General features: G+C 41.0%; 1 protein-coding gene across 4 annotated transcripts in view; it reads right to left on the reverse strand.

Moving 5' to 3' along the window:
* ACSL6 (acyl-CoA synthetase long chain family member 6) overlaps positions 1–17698 on the reverse strand; it is a 193465-nt gene that overhangs the window by 55212 nt on the left and 120555 nt on the right. For all 4 annotated transcript variants that reach the window (XM_063447422.1, XM_063447423.1, XM_063447424.1 and 1 more), the window contains exons 2-5: positions 8691–8911; positions 5901–6015; positions 4094–4158; positions 63–164 (exon numbers count right to left, since the gene is read on the reverse strand). In XM_063447422.1, the coding sequence (XP_063303492.1) occupies positions 63–164; positions 4094–4158; positions 5901–6015; positions 8691–8911 (503 nt within the window). The remainder of the gene's footprint in view (positions 1–62; positions 165–4093; positions 4159–5900; positions 6016–8690; positions 8912–17698) is intronic.

Consider the following 17698-nt stretch of genomic DNA (forward strand, 5'->3'; position numbering starts at 1 on the left):
CAGTTACACACTGACCATACACCCTTTTATGATACTTGCCCTCCAAGATTATTGCAAGCTACCTCTGGACGGTTCTGTGCAAATACTCCAATAAATTGGTCAGGGGAAGGCTTACATCCATGGTGCAGTAATCCAGATCCTAAGCATTGCGCTCTGTTTGAGACCTATGAGTTATGTAGAAATATAATAAAAATATGTTAACATGCTGTATGAATAATTTCTGGAGAAATGGTCTAAATTACATAATCTAGACTAACACAATACGTAAAGCAGCACTGTCTCAAGTGAGTTTTTGTAAAGAAACAATTTCATTTTTGCTTGTTAAACTACACTACATGCCTGGCACAGCCAGAACGCATCTTGCAAATTACCTTAAGCCTTATGGTGCCATATAAGCTACCACATGTGCATTTTTAAATGGAATAAATGGATATTCTTTCGCTTGTATAGAATTTCTGTGCAGATGTTTGAGCACATATGTATACTTCAAACCAGTGCCACTTCAACATCCATTTGTTCTAACTTACTATGTATACCGTGCGTGAACATAACGCTCACCATTTTCCTACATGTATCAAGATTTAGACTTAGCAGGCAGTGGCATTTTGCAGAGTATTAAGCGTGGCAGATTGAGAATACAAACGGAGGTTGCACAGTTTTATTGTTCACATGTTATTATATCTGAAAGTACATTTACCCTGGAAGAGAAAATACAAGATTCCTGGAGGGCTTGTCCCACTATCACAAAGCCCCTTTTAGAAAGTGTACCATGTAAATAATCAAGTACCAATTATCAATAAATAATCTCATTTAGAGATAAGAAATTGACTCAACAGACACATTCTGTGGGACAGTTCATGTTTGGTACAGCTAGTAAAATAGCCGATTTGCTGTAAGAATTATAGTTAAAGGAACACTATAGGGTCAGGTACACAAACATGTATTTCTGACCATTTAGGTGGCTTGCTCCCCCTTAGAAGGGGCTAAAACTTACCTTAATTCCAGCGCCGCTGAAAAGGCAGTGTTTGCATGAAAATGCCTACAAGGAATGATCTGTTCTGGTGACTATAATGTCCCTTTAAAGCCAGTTATAGTTGACAAAGCAGTGACTTATCCCTGCACCTGCAACAGGATCTGGGTCAGTGGGTTTAAGATAGGATTTCAGGTGACTTGATCCTTGTGGTACAAGTAAACAATCTTACATAAAAAAAAAACCTGATGGCAGTACTGATATGTCAACTGGCAAAAGTTATTAGATAAATAAAAGTTATTAAATGAAATAGTAGGCTATAGTGATTAACTGAGAAATAGCCACATAGCTTCCTCCTCACCTCCCATATGCACAGCAGTGTCATCCCGGAAAAGACTGAATATAGACCCTAACCAAGGTTGGTCAGGGTATCATCAACTTGTTCTTACATACGATGGCTGGAGTGTGGTTTAATAATAATTGGGAGGAGAGCTGTGTCCTATGACATATGAAATGGGGGGATTAATAATTGTCCAATTACACTTTCAAAACTTCCTACTATTAAAAAGTAGAAACCACTTAGTCATCTTCCCCATAGCGAAGTGGCGAGAGTTAAAAACATATTATAGCAAGCCTGGTGTAGATCTCTTACACACGTCTCCATAATCTTGCCCTAAATTAATAGAGCCAATTATCACCAACCACAGGAGCAGCAATATTGCCAGAAGAGAACATTGGTCCTGGTGCAAATTTGGATGCCAAACTGCTTTGAACTGACAGAGCACACAGTTAACTTTTCTTTTCAGTCCATTTGCTTATAATTTATTTCTAAATACCTATTTTAGAATGAGAAAGTAATAGGTGAATAAAGGCCTGGTCAATCTAAATAATTATCTACCCATTTTGGAATCATTTTTCCTCAACAGATGCACAATCTTTCGTGTCTGATCCAGAAGTCTGTTATTCCGTTCAGAGCATAATTCTCTCTCATTCTATTGCATCTAGCCAGCATGCTTGCCAGCATGCTTATTGGCATGCACAGCATGTGCAGCAACAAGGCAAGCCACTTTGTGATCTGTGCTGCCCTGCCGTAGACCTGAGGATGTTGTTATAATCTAATACAATTTCTTTAAGGAGAAAGTGTGTTATTTCAAAAAGTGCTTTACGTATGAAAACACACTATTGCGGGTTACCTTCTTCCCCACACACTACAGTAATTATACACCTTCTAATAGACATGATATACTTATACCTGTAGTGGAGCGCTAAAGTGCAAGAATAAGAGGGATAACTTACCCCACGTTTGTATTAATATGCACAGAAAATTGTCCAGTACATAAAAAAAAGAGAAAATACAAAATATATGTAGATGGTAATAATGTTACAATAATAAATCTTTAGAAAGTCAGACCACTCACATGTGATGGAGCCTATATATTGGCTCTGTATATAAGGCTGTTGTGCTCTTAGGGCAACATCACACCACTCCTTCATGGAGACATACCCTCTGGTAAAAAGAGAGAGACCAGCAATGTGTAGTATTTTAAATAAAATCAATAAAATGATCAGGAAGGTATTGAGCTCACCTTATTTAGAGCCTAAACTAAAGAGGTTTAATTAGGCAATATGCCAGTTTAGCACTGTTTTTATCCTCTACAGCTAATAAGCCATCCTTAAAAAAAATAGCCTTTAGTACATTATATATATTATATATAAAACAAATTGTATATGAATTATCAGGCTCTTCTATGTTAATATATATAGGCTCAATCACATGTGAGTTGTTTGACTTTCTAAAGATATATTAATGTGAAGTTATTACCATCTGCACTATTTTTTGTATTTTCTCTTTTTGGTTTTTATGTACTGGACAATTTTCTGTGCATATTAATACAAATGTGAGGTAAGTTATCCCCCTTATTCTTTATACTTTAGCGCTCCACTTCATGTATAAGTATATCATGTACCATTATAATTACTGATTCTGTTGTTGTCTACTCTGAAGGACTGGGATACAGTGTCATTATTACACATACTTCAACATTTTCTTCAATAAGAGGATCTTTTGTTATACACTTTAAAAGACAACCTACCACTCCTGTTGGGCTATTTGTTTCACCTATCACCTGAATTCACCAACGTTAATCCATTCTGCACTGAAAAACATTTGCCTAGCATTCAAAGGGACAGTCTGCTGCACCCAGGCCACTTCTGCCCATTGGAGTAGTCCGGGTGCCAACTCCCATCACCCTTAACCCTGCAAGTGTAATCATTGCAGGGTTAAGTCCTCCTCTAGGGGACTTCCGGCTTCTTAGAACACGAAAAGTGTTTTCAATGACGCTAGACGTCCTCACGCTATGCATGAGGACCTCCAGCGTCGCCGGAATCCCCATAGGAAAGCATTGAATATGGCTTTCCTATGGGAAGGTCTAATGTGCGCGCTCGGCCATTGCCATGCAGGCGGGGGAGGAGCATGGACATCGGTGCTGGATTCAGGTAAGTGTCTGAAGGTGTTTTAACCCTTCAGCAACATGGGATGGGGGTTTGTTTTCCTGGCACTGGAGTGTCCCTTTAATTCAGGCAAGGCATTTCAATATTTCTTATGCAAGAATAAATGCAGACCATTGGCAGAAGCTTCATAATGATCTTTAACCCTAGCTGATAAGCAACTCTGTAGTGCAAGAAGAGGTTTAATTAGGCAATATGCCAGTTTAGCACTGTTTTTATCCTCTACGGCAGGGGTTCTCAGCCTTGTCCTCAAGGACCCCCTACCAGTCCAGGGTTTAGGGATTACCTGGGTGTGTCTAAGGTGTTTAGAAAAAGAAAAAAAAAAACTCCTTAGAGTCTAAGGTGTTTTTATTCCCCTTTTTCTAAACACCTTAGACACACCCAAGTAATCCCCAAATCCTGGACTGGTAGGGGGTCCTTGAGGACTGGGTTGAGAACCCCTGCTCTACGGCTAATAAGCCATCCTTAAAAAAATAGCCTTTAGTACATTATATATATTATATATAAAACAAATTGTATATGAATTATTAGGCTCTTCTATGTCATGCCATGTAATTTTGGGCAAAAGAGAACAATACATTTTACTGACAAAAACAGTACATCAAATATTCTTACCTCTTTATATGTCAACCACTCATAAGGTTGATTAGGTTTTCTGGATCCTAAACATGGACCATTTTCTAGAACAACAATGAAATGTTTGTATATTAATCAAAAATATCCATACAAAAATAATACATATCTAAAACAAGTACAACGTCTTCCACTTATTTAGCTACGGGACCAACAACGTCTCTCAGAAATATTGTAAACAAATAAGATATTTATTGTTCTAATTATTAGCTAATTATTAGCTAAAATCTTTAGAAATCATAATGAAGCGGCTGGGGTTTTCACTAGTTTTAAAGCACATCCAGGGGTATTGATGTTTCATGAGCGTTTCCCAAATTAATCATATTCCAGTTATTGACCTCAGAAGGATAAAAGGTTTGTTTACCTCTACTGGATACAGGTACATGAAACACTACATGTAGTGAGACAACCAGTGTGTTATCTCACTTGCATAAAACTAATTTAAAAGAACGGAATGTAATGTTCAATAATGAGATGACTGCTTCAACCATCTGATTCTCCATTATACAAATAGTTTAAGAAGCCTTTTTTAATAGAAAGAAAACCAAAATTTCTGCCAATTCAATCTGCTCATATGCCGAGCTCGTCAGTAGTGCTGAGCACGACATTTGAGCAAAACGCTCAAGCTTCATTTTACTACCTGTCCTGAGAAATGCATACAATTTGTACTAAGGACACTTGACCACCAGGGAAACAAAAAAGATGTCATTATGTATGCAGTATTTTAGTTCCGCTTGGAAAACCATGCTCACCCTTGCATAAGGGAAGTCCTAGTGGCTAGTAATTCTAAGAAATGAACGACACAGCACTGCACTCTGGGAGGGCATAGTGTCCCATTCCTTATCAAGGGTGCTCCATGCCAGAGGGAACTGCAAATCATCTACAACTTTGCAGAACAATTAAGGAACACAATCCTCTGATATAAAGTATTGCCTGGTTGTGACTTACACAACCTTTACAAAAATGGTTTCGTTTTTTACAGCACAGTGTGTTTACTTTAGTAAAAGTTCTTATTTCCTGCTCTGTTAATATAACTTTAATCACACATAAGAGATTGCTGTAGGTTTTAGTAAGGAATTAACAAAGCAGGAGCAAACAATTATTCTAAATTAAACACACAATAAGGAAAGTTAAAAAAAAATTGAACTTGTTTTCAAGAAGTATGAAGGTAGGCTGTGTGAGTGTGGCTAGTGCTGCATAAGAAAAGTGAATGAGCTCCTACATACCAAATACGTGACCAGTGAGACTGAAATAGCACAATCTATACACCAAAACCACTAACAAATTTGTTTTGGTGCTTTGAGTGTCCCGTTAAAGCATTCAATAGCCGAAACATTGTTTCTTGGAGCTGTCTACAACAAATAAATCCTTCCTATTTCCAAATCATTTCTATTTCTGCACCATGTTGCCTGTTACCATAGTTTTGTTTAATAATTCTGAGAGGCCTTGAGTTGCTTGAGATATCAGGGCAACTATCAATAATTTGTTTTCAAACACTTATATGGAGGCAGTTAAAAGTCCATAAAAGGAAAGGGAGTTTCAACACAGATAGAGAGACATAAATGAATGGGAGGGAGCAGAAAACATACAAAAGAAACATATACAAAGTAAAACATCAAAGATGGACATAGAGTGAAGGGGAGCTTAGAGACAACCAGAGACAAAACATAAGTGACAGCAGACACACACACACATACACTGATATTTCTGAGCTCATGGGTGGCAATTCATAGTTGCTTCACAATATTAATGAGAATGTTAGCGTTTAGAAAGCATGTTCGGGTCTCACCTGAAATGTGCAATCCTCTCATGAATACTTCATACATGGTCCTGGCATCATTATAATAATGTGTAAGTTGCTCAGGACCATCTCCTAAAACGGAACGGCGAGCACCTTTACTGCCCTGGAACAAATCACAAATGAGTATGAGTTAAATATCAACGATAATATTTCAAATATGATTTAATCCATGTAAAGAACAACGGTCACTTGTGAACTATTTTTTTAAATATAATAATCCTTTCATTTTTTATTTTTTAAATTAAGTATATTTAAAATAAGAGAAAACCATATCCCTACTGGATCCTTAAGACATATACACTAGAACATAAGAGCCACTGGCAGGTGAATACCTTTGATTTTATTGTTACAATCGCACCTGTCAAGGTGTGGGTTATATCAGGCGGCCAGTGAGCAATCAACTCTTGAACTTTATGTGTTGTAAGCAGGAAAAATAGGCAAAAAAACATCTGAGTGACTTTGACAAGTGCCAAATAGAGATGGCTTGACAACTGGGTCAGATGGCTAGACGACTTGTGGAATGTTCCTGTTTTGCAGTGGTTAGTACCTATCAAAGGTGGTGCAAGAAAGGGTAACCAAAGAACTGGCATCAGGGTAATGCATGCCCAAGGCTCATTGATACATATGGTGAGTGAAGGCTAGCCCGTCTGGTCCAATCTTATAAAAGAGCTACTATAGCTCAAACTGCTGAAAAACTCAATACTGGCCATGATAGAAAGGTGTCAAAACACACAGTGCATCGCAGGGGCTGCGTATCTTCAGACTGGTCAGAGTGCCCATGATGATGCCTGTCTACCGTTAAAAGCACCTTCAATGGGCCATGTAGGAATGGAAGAAGATCTGATGAATCACATTTTCTTTTAGATCAGGTGCATTGTTGGGTGTCATTTACCTGGGGAACATATTGCTGCAGGATGCACTATGGGGAGAAGGCAGTGTTATGCTCTGGGCAATGATCTGCTGGGAAACATTGTGTCATGGCATTCATGTGGATGTTTCTTTGATATGTACTGCCTACCTAGAGATTGATGCAGACCATATACATCTCTTCGTGGCAATGGTGTTCCCTGATGTCAGTGGCCTCTTTCAGCAGGATTTTGCCACACTGCAAAACTAGTTCATAAATGGTTTGAGAAACATGACAAAGAGTTCAAGGTGTTGCCGGGGCCTCCAAATTCTTCATATATAATTCTGGAACAACAAATCTGATCCCCACTTTGCACCTTGCAGGACTTCAAGGATCTGCTGCTAATGTCTTGGTGCCAGATACCACAAGACACGTTTAAAGGTCCTGTGGAGTTCATATCTCAACACATCAGAGCTGTTTTGTCAGCACGAGAGGGACCTACAGGATATTAGGCATGTGGTTTAAATGGTGTGGCTGATCAGTGTACATGCACCTTGAGTCAGACAGTGTTTAAGAATTAACAGTTAGTCTCCATGATCTTCCCTGCTTCACTCCCTGCACAGGAGACTGTCTGTTTTTAAAATCTGTCTGACCCAAGGTATATGGCGAAAGGATCCAATCATATAATGCATATATTTCATATTTAAAAAAAAAAAAAAAAAAGTATTTCCTTTCAAAACATGATAAAAGGTTTATTATATTATTTAAATTTTTTAGGTGACAGTTGTCTTTTAAGCTTGGAAGCCAACCAATCACATTACCCTTCAGGAACAAGGTGAGTGGGCATCTCCTGGTCATATAAATGGGGTTAACCCCTTCATGGGAACAATATGATTATTAAAAGGGGATAAGCCTAAAGGCCAGGAGAATGGCCATCTTCAGGCTCTGTTTCTATTACTCTCTAGCCCAGGCTTAGGCAATCTTCGTCACTCCAGATGTTGTGGACTACATCATCCATAATGTTCTTACATCCATGATGCTTGCAAAGCATCATGGGGGGTGTAGTCCAAAACATCTGGTGTGCCAAAGGTTGCCTATGCCTGCTTTTGCCTATGGTGTGGAGAAAGAGGAGAGGCTACTTGCTGAATATCTCCCTTTTTTGGGGGTGATGGGAGTGGGTAGGGTGATTTAAAATAAATAAAATTTTTAGTTTAAATATTTTCATAGAAAAAGCCAATTTTTTATATATATACCTTGTATAGCATGTATTTTTATATACTATTTTTTCACTATTAAAGTGTCACTGTTTGCAGCTTTAATGTATAGGCTTATGTTTGCTATTTTCCCAGCATCACATTTACCCAACTATAGATATTCTTGATCACTATAACTATAGATATTCTTGGTCACTATAATCACATAGCGCCCTTTTTTTGCTTGTAATTATTATATTTTTATTTACCCAAAGCCAGCCAGTAATATGATATGGTGAATATTCTGTATGACCTTCTATAGAACTCTGTTTTCTACTCTTGCATATGGAAAACAATGATGTGGACAGAATGAGAAAATAAGAGGACAGCAACTATGAGGAATAGCTTCAAGAAAGCATATTATTCTTTAGCTTCTCCACTGGGCTGACAGACATTAAACAGACCTGTCACCTTGAGAGGTCACTGAAAGTGACAGAGTAGCTCTTTAACCAGTTTAGCTGATCTATAAACTGTTATGCGTCCGGAATTCCCTCTAGACAGCTTCAATTTCTATAAAAATCTATTTTTTGAGGTATCAATTTCTCTAGGGAGGCTCAGATTGGTTGACTTTAATAACCCAACATGACTCACTGGTCCTGCAAACGATATACATATGGCAATAAATTAAGTGAAGCGATTCGTTCCAGCATCATAGGAAACATACTCTGTATTTCTTACCTCAACTTCCTGAGACTGCATCAAAAGGTTGCATGGTGGTGCCACTGGTTTAGGCCGAGTGGCTAGCCAATATGTAATTATTGCAGCGCAAGCACCTATTCCTATCAGAGTAGTTGTAGGCAGACTTTTCAAAGCAGTGCCAAAATCGTCAAATGCTGGGAACCTCAAGATCTGGAAGAATTCTTGTGTCTGCATCTTTTCAAATAACGAAAAGGCAAACTCTGCAAGGAACAAAGAGTTAATAAGAGACTGTGAGAAATACAACAGGAAGTTCAATTGAAGTATAACTCTCTAGGTCAACTTTGAGTATTATGCCAAAGCAATTATATTGCAATGTTACATTTTACAGGAAAAGAACATCAAATTAACACCATTCTCATAAAGTCACCATGAGTATACTTATATATATCCATTCACACTCAAATTAATACTTACCGTACTCAAATTAATAAAAAACAAAAGACAACCGAAAATCAGAGGGCATGCACCTGCACTCCGATTGGTATATGGGTAGTGCTTGCACCTGCACTCCGATTGGTATAGGGGTAGTGCTTGCACCTGTACTCCGATTGGTATAGGGGTAGTGCTTGCACCTGCACTCCGATTGGTATAGGGGTAGTGCTTGTATCTGCACTCCGATTGGTATAGGGGTAGTGCTTGTATCTGCACTCCGATTGGTATAGGGGTAGTGCTTGCACCTGTACTCCGATTGGTATAGGGGTAGTACTTGTATCTGCACTCTGATTGGTATATGGGTAGTGCTTGCACCTGCACTACGATTGGTATATGGGTAGTGCTTGTACCTGCACTTCGATTGGTATACGGGTAGTGCTTGTACCTCTACTCCAATTGATTAATTAAAAGTGCTTGTACCTACACTCTGATTGGTTTATGGGGTGTAATTGCATCGACACTCTGCATTGGTTAATGATACGACAGAGGGCTGTATCTGTATCTGATTGGTGTATTGGTCAATGAACTAAAATAAACTGGAAAACATGAGAGCAATTTCAGCATAATATTGTATTATTTTCAGAGTCAGCTTATTTTGAAAACCACAACAATACCATTGGTTCTATTAACTATACAGCTTCTAGTATGAGTATCGACTTGTAAAAATTAGACTATATCATAAGACTTGAATGAGATTTTCAAAGTTTTTGTTTCCAAAATATCTTATTTTACTGAAACTCACCACAAGTCGGTTATTCACTAAACTAAGAACTATAGCATTTGCCCATTTTTGGTCAAAAAGACAATGTGCAAAGGACTAGGGGCCATGTATTGGCAGATCATTCGCCCAGAGACAGGAGAGCAACTCATCGTTCCTAATCACTACTCTCGTTGAAGGCCTCAAACCGGAGAAAAGCTAAGAGGAAATATGTGGTAGGAGCAAAGAAAAGAAAAAACGAATGACAACGATTGGGACTCAGAATCTGAGGTTACGCAACTGAACAATCTGAGGGGTCCAATCAAATAAGTGAGTGTGGTGGTGAGGAATTATCAGATCTTTCAAACTACGCATACATTTGCAAAACTGACTATTTCTTTAAATAAAATTAAATGGGAATAAAATGATAAATATTTATATATATATATTCTAATAGAAAATAAATCTCAATGATACCCCTTAAACATAGGGAGAACAAAAGGGCAAAGGCTCTGTGGAAAGTAAGGAATGAAAAAGGAAACCCTAACTGACTAGGAACTAGGAAGATAAAATCACTATAAAACAAGCCCATCACACAGTGACTATAAAGACTCGAATGAGGAAAGAGAGGAAGGAAGAGAAAACATAATAATGGTAATCTGCATCCTATCTCTACACCTCAATAAAGATAGTGACTACACCCTTTGCAGGAACAAAGTGAATGGGCCCCACTTATGCTGTAGTCCGGGTGCTTTTCTCAAACTATTGCAAGGTGAGGAAACAGAAATGGAGCAAGTATATGTGGGACCAAATAAGGGATGTGCAAAAAAGTGCTATTACAATTCTGCCCCTGCCAGAATTGTAGCAGCGCTGTGTAGCAGCAGTGTTCCATAAGATGAAACCAACTGTTATTATAGGTAAACTAAGTGGTTACAAAACACAGAGAGAAGGGTGCACCAAGGGATAAGGGATGAAACAAAAATTAGAGAACTTTGTGGGTGTGACAAAATATAATAAGATACCACTTGAAAAAGCCCACCGAGTGAAACGCGTTGTGGATTGATTTTATTTTGTTACAATAAAAGGTTGTTGGTTACTTTTTTTATACTCTATTGTACCAGAACCTTTTTTTTTTCTTATTTTTTTTTTTACCTGGCATCCTGATCCATCATTTCTAAATAAGGACCTCACCACGTATCCTTGGTGGGGATTATACCACCCACGCCTATATAACTGAGCGGGTTGTCTGCTCAGTTAAATGTGAGTATAACTTTTTGGTTTTTATTATATTTTATACAGTGAGTACTATTGTTGTACTTTTCTATTTTTTATATATACCTGAGGTTTCTAACCCCTGCTGATACCAATACCGCCCCTCTGTTTTCCCATAAGTGGGGGATCAATACCACTGCAGGCAATCTATACCAGAGCTGGTCTTAGCTCTATGCCACGTGAGTAGGCACTTCTTTAGACTTACCTCTATATACTAATACCTGTACCAAGACGCACTGCACCATTGGAGTCTCTTTTGTTTCTTTTTTCATATGTCCCTGAATTTATGAGTTTATCGGATGACATACTCACCTAAGCTGATCAACATACCATGCAAGGCATAATCATCCCATCATTCATCAAGGTTGACTATTTGGACTTTTTCTCTCTGATATTTTGGACAGTTTTTTTTATAGTATATCTTATTATATTTTGTCACACCCACAAAGTTCTCTAATTTTTGTTTCATCCCTTTTCCCTTGGCGCACCCTTCTCTCTGTGTTTTGTATATTGTCTGTTTCCTTCTTTGGGTATCTAGGAGAGAATTTACCCATTGAGGAGTGATGCCTCCCCCCTCCTTTTTATAACTTAGCGCTGTTCCATCTTTTGCCTTTTTGTTATTTAAACTAAGTGGTTAGTAGGAAGTCTAATGCTACCATTGTGAAATTAGGGGTCCATCCAAGTATAGCTTGAGGTGGGTATCAACTGGAAGAATTCACTTATCATGGTGTGTAACCTAAATTGAATTAAATATACAAGAGATGTTAAACGCCACCTCAAATGTACAGTTTACCAATGTAAGCATATTGAGGTTCGTAAATATGCAGATTAGCAGCAGATCCTTTACGTCCTGTAAATTGGTGGGGCCTCTATGGATCGGATTTGTTTTTTCCATCACAGTCCAATGATGCTCAATCGGATTGAGATCTGGGGAATTTGGAGGACAGGGCAACACCTTGAAGTCTTTGCAGCGTGGCAGAATACATTATCCTAATGAAAAAGACCTCTACCATGAGGGAACACCATTTCGATAAAAGGGTGTAATAGGATTGCAACAATCTCTAGATAGGTTGTGTGTCATGGTTTCCCAGCAGAACATTGCCTAGAACAGTGATGGCGAACCTTTTTGAGCCCGAGTGCCCAAACCGCAATACATGCCAACTTTTTTTTCCTTAAAGTGCCAACGGGGTATGGGTACTGCTGTGGGGGGTAGGGATACTGTGTGTGGGGGGGGTAGGGGTGCTGTGGGGGGTTAGGGTGCTGCTGGGGGGGGGTAGGGTGCTGCTGGGGGGGGGTAGGGTGCTGCTGGGGGGGGGTGGTGCTGGGGGCGGTAGGGTGCTGCTGGGGGGGTGGGGTGGTGCTGTGGGGGGTAGGGTGCTGCTGGGTGGGTGGGGTGGTGCTGGGGGGGTAGGGGTGGTGCTGGGGGGGTAAGGGTACTTCTGGGGTAGGGGTGCTGTGTATCCCCCCCCTCCCTCCTTCTTACCTTTAATGAAGTGGGGGGACGGGGACACACAGCCATCCCTGGTGGTCCGGTGGTGGTACCGTCATCCCTGGTGGTCCGGTGGTGGCAGGCAGTGCTTCCGTGTCGGGAGGCAGGGGGAGGGATCTGTGAAGCAGCTCCCCTGTCCTCCCGCGCGATGCTGTGTGGAGCGTTGCCATGGTAACGCTCGGCAACGCTCCACACAGCATCGAGCGGGAGGACAGGGGATCAGCATCACAGATCCCTCCCCCTGCCTCCCGACACGGAAGCAGAGTAGGCGCCTGCCGTTTCGGGCAGGCAGGTGCCTACTCTGCAGTGATGGCGGACCTGTGGCCGAGTGCCCACAGAGAGGGCACGGCGTGCCATAGGTTCGCCATCACTGGCCTAGAACTAAACACTGCCTCCACTGGTCTGCCTTCTTACCATAGTACATCCTGCTGCCATCTCTTCCCCAGGCAAACAATTCTGGTGCACCAGGCAGTGCAGTGTGTGTTCTCACAGATTTCTATCATGGCCTGCAAAAGGCTACAGTACAGGCTACAGGAGCTCTTCTGAGTGACTGGACAAGACAGGCTAGCCTTTGCTACCCATATACATCAATGAGTCTTGGGCGCCCATGACCCTGAAGTCGGTTCACTGGTTGTCCTTCATTATACCACTTTTGGTAGGTACTAACCACTGCATATCAATACGATTTGCCATTTTGGAGATGCACTGACCCAGTTGTCTAGCCATCACTATTTGGCGCTTGTCAAAAACACTCAGATCTTTTCGCTTGCTTATTTTCCGGCTTCTAATACATGCAATTTAAGTACAAACTGTTCACTTGCTGCCTAATATATTCCACCCCTTGACAGGTGCCATTATTATTATTATTGCCATTTATATAGCGCCAACAGATTCCGTAGCGCTTTACGATATTATGAGAGGGGGGATTTAACTATAAATAGGACAATAACAAAAAACTTACAGGAACGATAGGTTGGAGAGGACCCTGCTCAAACGAGCTTACATTCTATAGGAGGTGGGGTGTAAAACACAATAGGACAGGAAATATCAATCAAATAGGGTGGGAGTAAAGCAGAGCTGGAGGAGAGAGTAGAGTGTTGCCCTTTAGGAGAGTGCAAGAGACAGGTATGTGAGGTAGAGGTTAGTCTGGGAGGCCATAAGCTTTCCTAAAGAGATGGGTTTTAAGGTACTTCTTAAAAGATGCAAGACTAGGGGAGAGTCTGATGGCGGTAGGCAGGCTATTCCATAGGAAGGGAGACGTCCGCGAGAAGTCCTGGAAGCGTGAGTTGGCTGTACGGGTGTGAACAACGGACAGGAGGTAACAATATGTTATTCACTTCACCTACAAGTGGTTTTAGAGGGACAATATAGTCACAAGAACAACCACAGTTTATTGTATTTGTTCTGATGAGTATAATCATTCCCTTCGGGTAATATAAAAACTGCCATTTCTTTTCAGAGAAATGGCAGTTTTTATATTACAGCCAAGGCACAGGGGTAGGCAACCTTAGGCACTCCAGATGTTGTGGACTACATCTTTCACAATGCTCTTACAGCCATAATGGTGGCAAAGCAGATCAGGGTCAGAGCTGGCAGCAGAAGACTGGAAAAAAGGTAAGGTTTTGCTATATTTAGGGTGGTACGGGTGTCTAGATGGTGGTTTTAACACTATAGGGTCAGGAATACATGTTTGTGTTCCTGACCCTATACTGTTCATTTAATGTTGTGGCTGATCAGTGTAATTGCAATTATAGAATTTTACAAAAGAATCCAAATGTATTCTTTAATTGTAATTTATATTTAGGCCACTTACATAATAGTAAAAATATTTTACAAAAACAGTGATAATGCCAGTAAACATTTAGGGTTAATAAAATGCTAAGTTTTATGATTAACCAAAAAAGAAAAAAAAAAGAAAAGTATAATTTTTGAATTTATCCTGGAACAGTTTTGTAAACCAATTACTACTTCTAACAGATTTTTTTCCAGCCAGATACCCGCTAAGCTTTCAAACAGTTTTTTTCATCCATTATAGTAAGTGTTTAATGCCAAATATCATTAATGTCTGATTTAAACAGGTAACAAAGTGCCACATGCTGCCTGACACTGAGTGTGTGAGAGGTGGACAGCAACAGACCAGCAACTAGGTCAGCAACCTATGGCACGTGTGTTATGCATTGCACTCGAGTTGACTCAGTATGGCACTCAAGGCTACCAGAACCAAACAGGCTCTGGCCTATCAGGAGTGGGAATTCAGATATCTGCTACTGCAAACCGAGCAGTGATTGCAGGTGGTGAGGGACAAACCTCAATGTATGCATTTCAGCACTTAACCTGCTTTTAGATCACTTTCTCCCAATACTTGTGAACGGGAATCCGCACTGGAGTAGAGCAACCCACAGTAGCTATTTCAACTCCAGCCCTTGACCAGCCTAGTCAACAACTGGACCCCACAAAGCCACCCACACTTCTAGATATTCACAGAGCTGCAGAAGAAGCCTCCTCCTCATACAAATAATACAAACAGCCCACACACAAACACACACACAGTACCCAGAAACACAACACCCCTGACAATCCACATATACGTATATATAGTCAACCTTTTAATAACTACCGCCCACTTTTGCATCTTTGCTGATGGTAAAAAAGTTTTACCACTCACCAGTGCCACAGTAACTAATTTTATAGCGCAATTTTACAGCCCACACACAAACACACACACACAGTACCCAGAAACACAATACCCTTGACAATCCACATATATGTATATATAGTCAACCTTTTAATAACTACCGCCCACTTTTGCATCTTTGCTGATGGTAAAAAAGTTTTACCACTCACCAGTGCCACAGTAACTAATTTTATAGCGCAAGTGCGATTTTTTTATTTTAGAAAGGAGAGTTTAAAAAAAAAAAATTTAATTAAATTGATCAGTTTTTTCCCTTTTTTCCCCATTTTCTATTCTACTTTTTTTCTATGTGTGTCTGTGAAGTGCTGTGTGTGTTTGTGTGTGAAAGGTGCAGTTTGTGTGAGTGGTGCAGTTTGTGTGAGTGGTGCAGTGTGTGTGAGGGGTGCAGTGTGTGTGTAAATGTGGCAGTGTGTGCGTGTGTGAGAGGGGCAGTGTGTGCGTGTGTGATGAGGGGCTGTGTGCATGTGTGAGGGGATGCTGGGTGTGTGACAGGTACTGTGTGTGAAGGGTGTAGTATGTGTGTGAGGGGGTGTCGTGAGTCTATTGCTGTTATTTCTTTAATCCTCCACTAGTCCTAATTCCAGATGTGCTGAATATAGTAAAAGTATTTCCTTTGTGTAGAGTTTCCCCAATATAATGGGCGCAAGTACGTTAGTATGTTAGTCCGGCCTTTCTAAGGCCCGGTAATACGTTACCTATTAGTCCTCTGTGCTACACAATTCTACTTGCTGGATCAAGTAGTAATCCTGACACTCAGTTTCTTATGCAGTGCCGCTAGCATGGGGTTTCTTATAGTAAATCACAGAGTTTTCCTTCCCACAAGCCATTGTGTTTGAGAGATAATTGAGCTCCAATTAAGCTAATCAAATTATTTCTCAAATAGGAAAACTTAGAAACAATGTTTACATATCACAAAAATACATGACAATGGCATCGGAACCCCACAAAAATGATATTCTCGAATAGCCTCGATCTAAACACACAACTTATCCAAAAAGCACTCCGATCGGTTTGGTAAAACAAAAGTTATGTTCGTGCATATATGAACTGGCTGCCTGGTAGAGTTGGTATTGTCAATTTCAAAAGGGGTACATTTGATTGTATGAGAGGTCAGAGCTTACAACCTAAATTCCTATTTGAAGCTGGGACCCTAGCACAGCTACTCTGTAAGGTGTGAGAAGTCACACATAAGTGGCCTGGAAGTCTGGGACATAATTGGGTCAAGACATAACTTAATTTCCTGCTGGACACCAAGACACAAAGCACAATAGCTTTTACATAATACAATTAACACAATAGCTTTCATGCCGCTGGGGAGGGGGACTGACTGTCTCCACTCCCTGCACTGTCCACTACAGCTGGGGAGAGAGACCAGTTGTCTCCTCTCTCTGTAACAAGCACTGCCGCTGGGGAGGGGGACCGACTGTCACCACCCCCAGTAACTCCGGCTGCTGTTGGGGAGGGGGAACGACTGTCTCCAATTCCGGTTGCTTTAGCTGCCGCTGGGGAGGGGAACCGACCATCTCTACTCCCATTAACTCCTGTTGCTGTTGGGCTGTCTCCACTCCCTGCAACACATCCTGCCCCTGTGGAGGGAGGGTACTGTTCTTCTCTCTTGACAGGGGGAATTGTGTGTGTGAGTGTGTGTGAAGGGTGCTGTGTGTGTGTGTTTGTGTGTGCGTGTGTGTGTGTGTGTGAGGTGCAGTTTGTGTAAGGGGGCATTTTGTGTGACGGGTGCAGAGTGTGTGTGAAGGGTGCTGTGTTTGTGAGGGGTGCTGTATGTATGTAAATGTTGCTGTGTTTGTGTGAAGGGTGCAGTGTGCGTGTGTAACAGGCACAGTGTGTGAGGGGTGCAGCGTGTGAGAGTGGCAATTTTAGTGTGAGGGTGGCAGTTTGAGTGTGAGGGGTGCAGTGTTTGTGTGAGGGGGCAGTGTGGGGCAGTGTGTGTGAGGGGTCAGTGTGTGTGTGAGGGTGGTAATATGTGTGTCTGAGGGGTCAGTGTGTGTGAGGGGTGTAGTGTGTTTGTGTGTGAAGGATGCACAGGGTCTATGCTGTGTGTAGGTGGGTAAGATGTGAAAATATGTCTAAAGTCTTACCCTTCCTTCTTCTTAGCTTTTACCAGGGAGGGGTGAAATAATGCTGCAAACCCTGATGGTCCAGTGGTGGCATGTTCAGTTTAGCCTGCAGCTCCTCTGGCTGCATGCTGACTCTAAGTGCCAGGGCTTACAGCAAGGCTTAAAAAAAGGGTTTACAGCAATGCTGGCTCTGCATGGACCGGCAGGGTAGATGAAAGAATCATCAAGGCCACTCTGGCGTTTTCTGCGAAACCCACCACTGCCCACCTGAGATCCCAAACCACCCACTAGTGGGTGGTAGGGACCAGGTTGACTACCCATGATGTACAC

The sequence above is a fragment of the Pelobates fuscus genome, chromosome 3, assembly GCF_036172605.1.
Source record: "Pelobates fuscus isolate aPelFus1 chromosome 3, aPelFus1.pri, whole genome shotgun sequence".
Classification (NCBI taxonomy): Eukaryota; Metazoa; Chordata; class Amphibia; order Anura; family Pelobatidae; genus Pelobates; species Pelobates fuscus.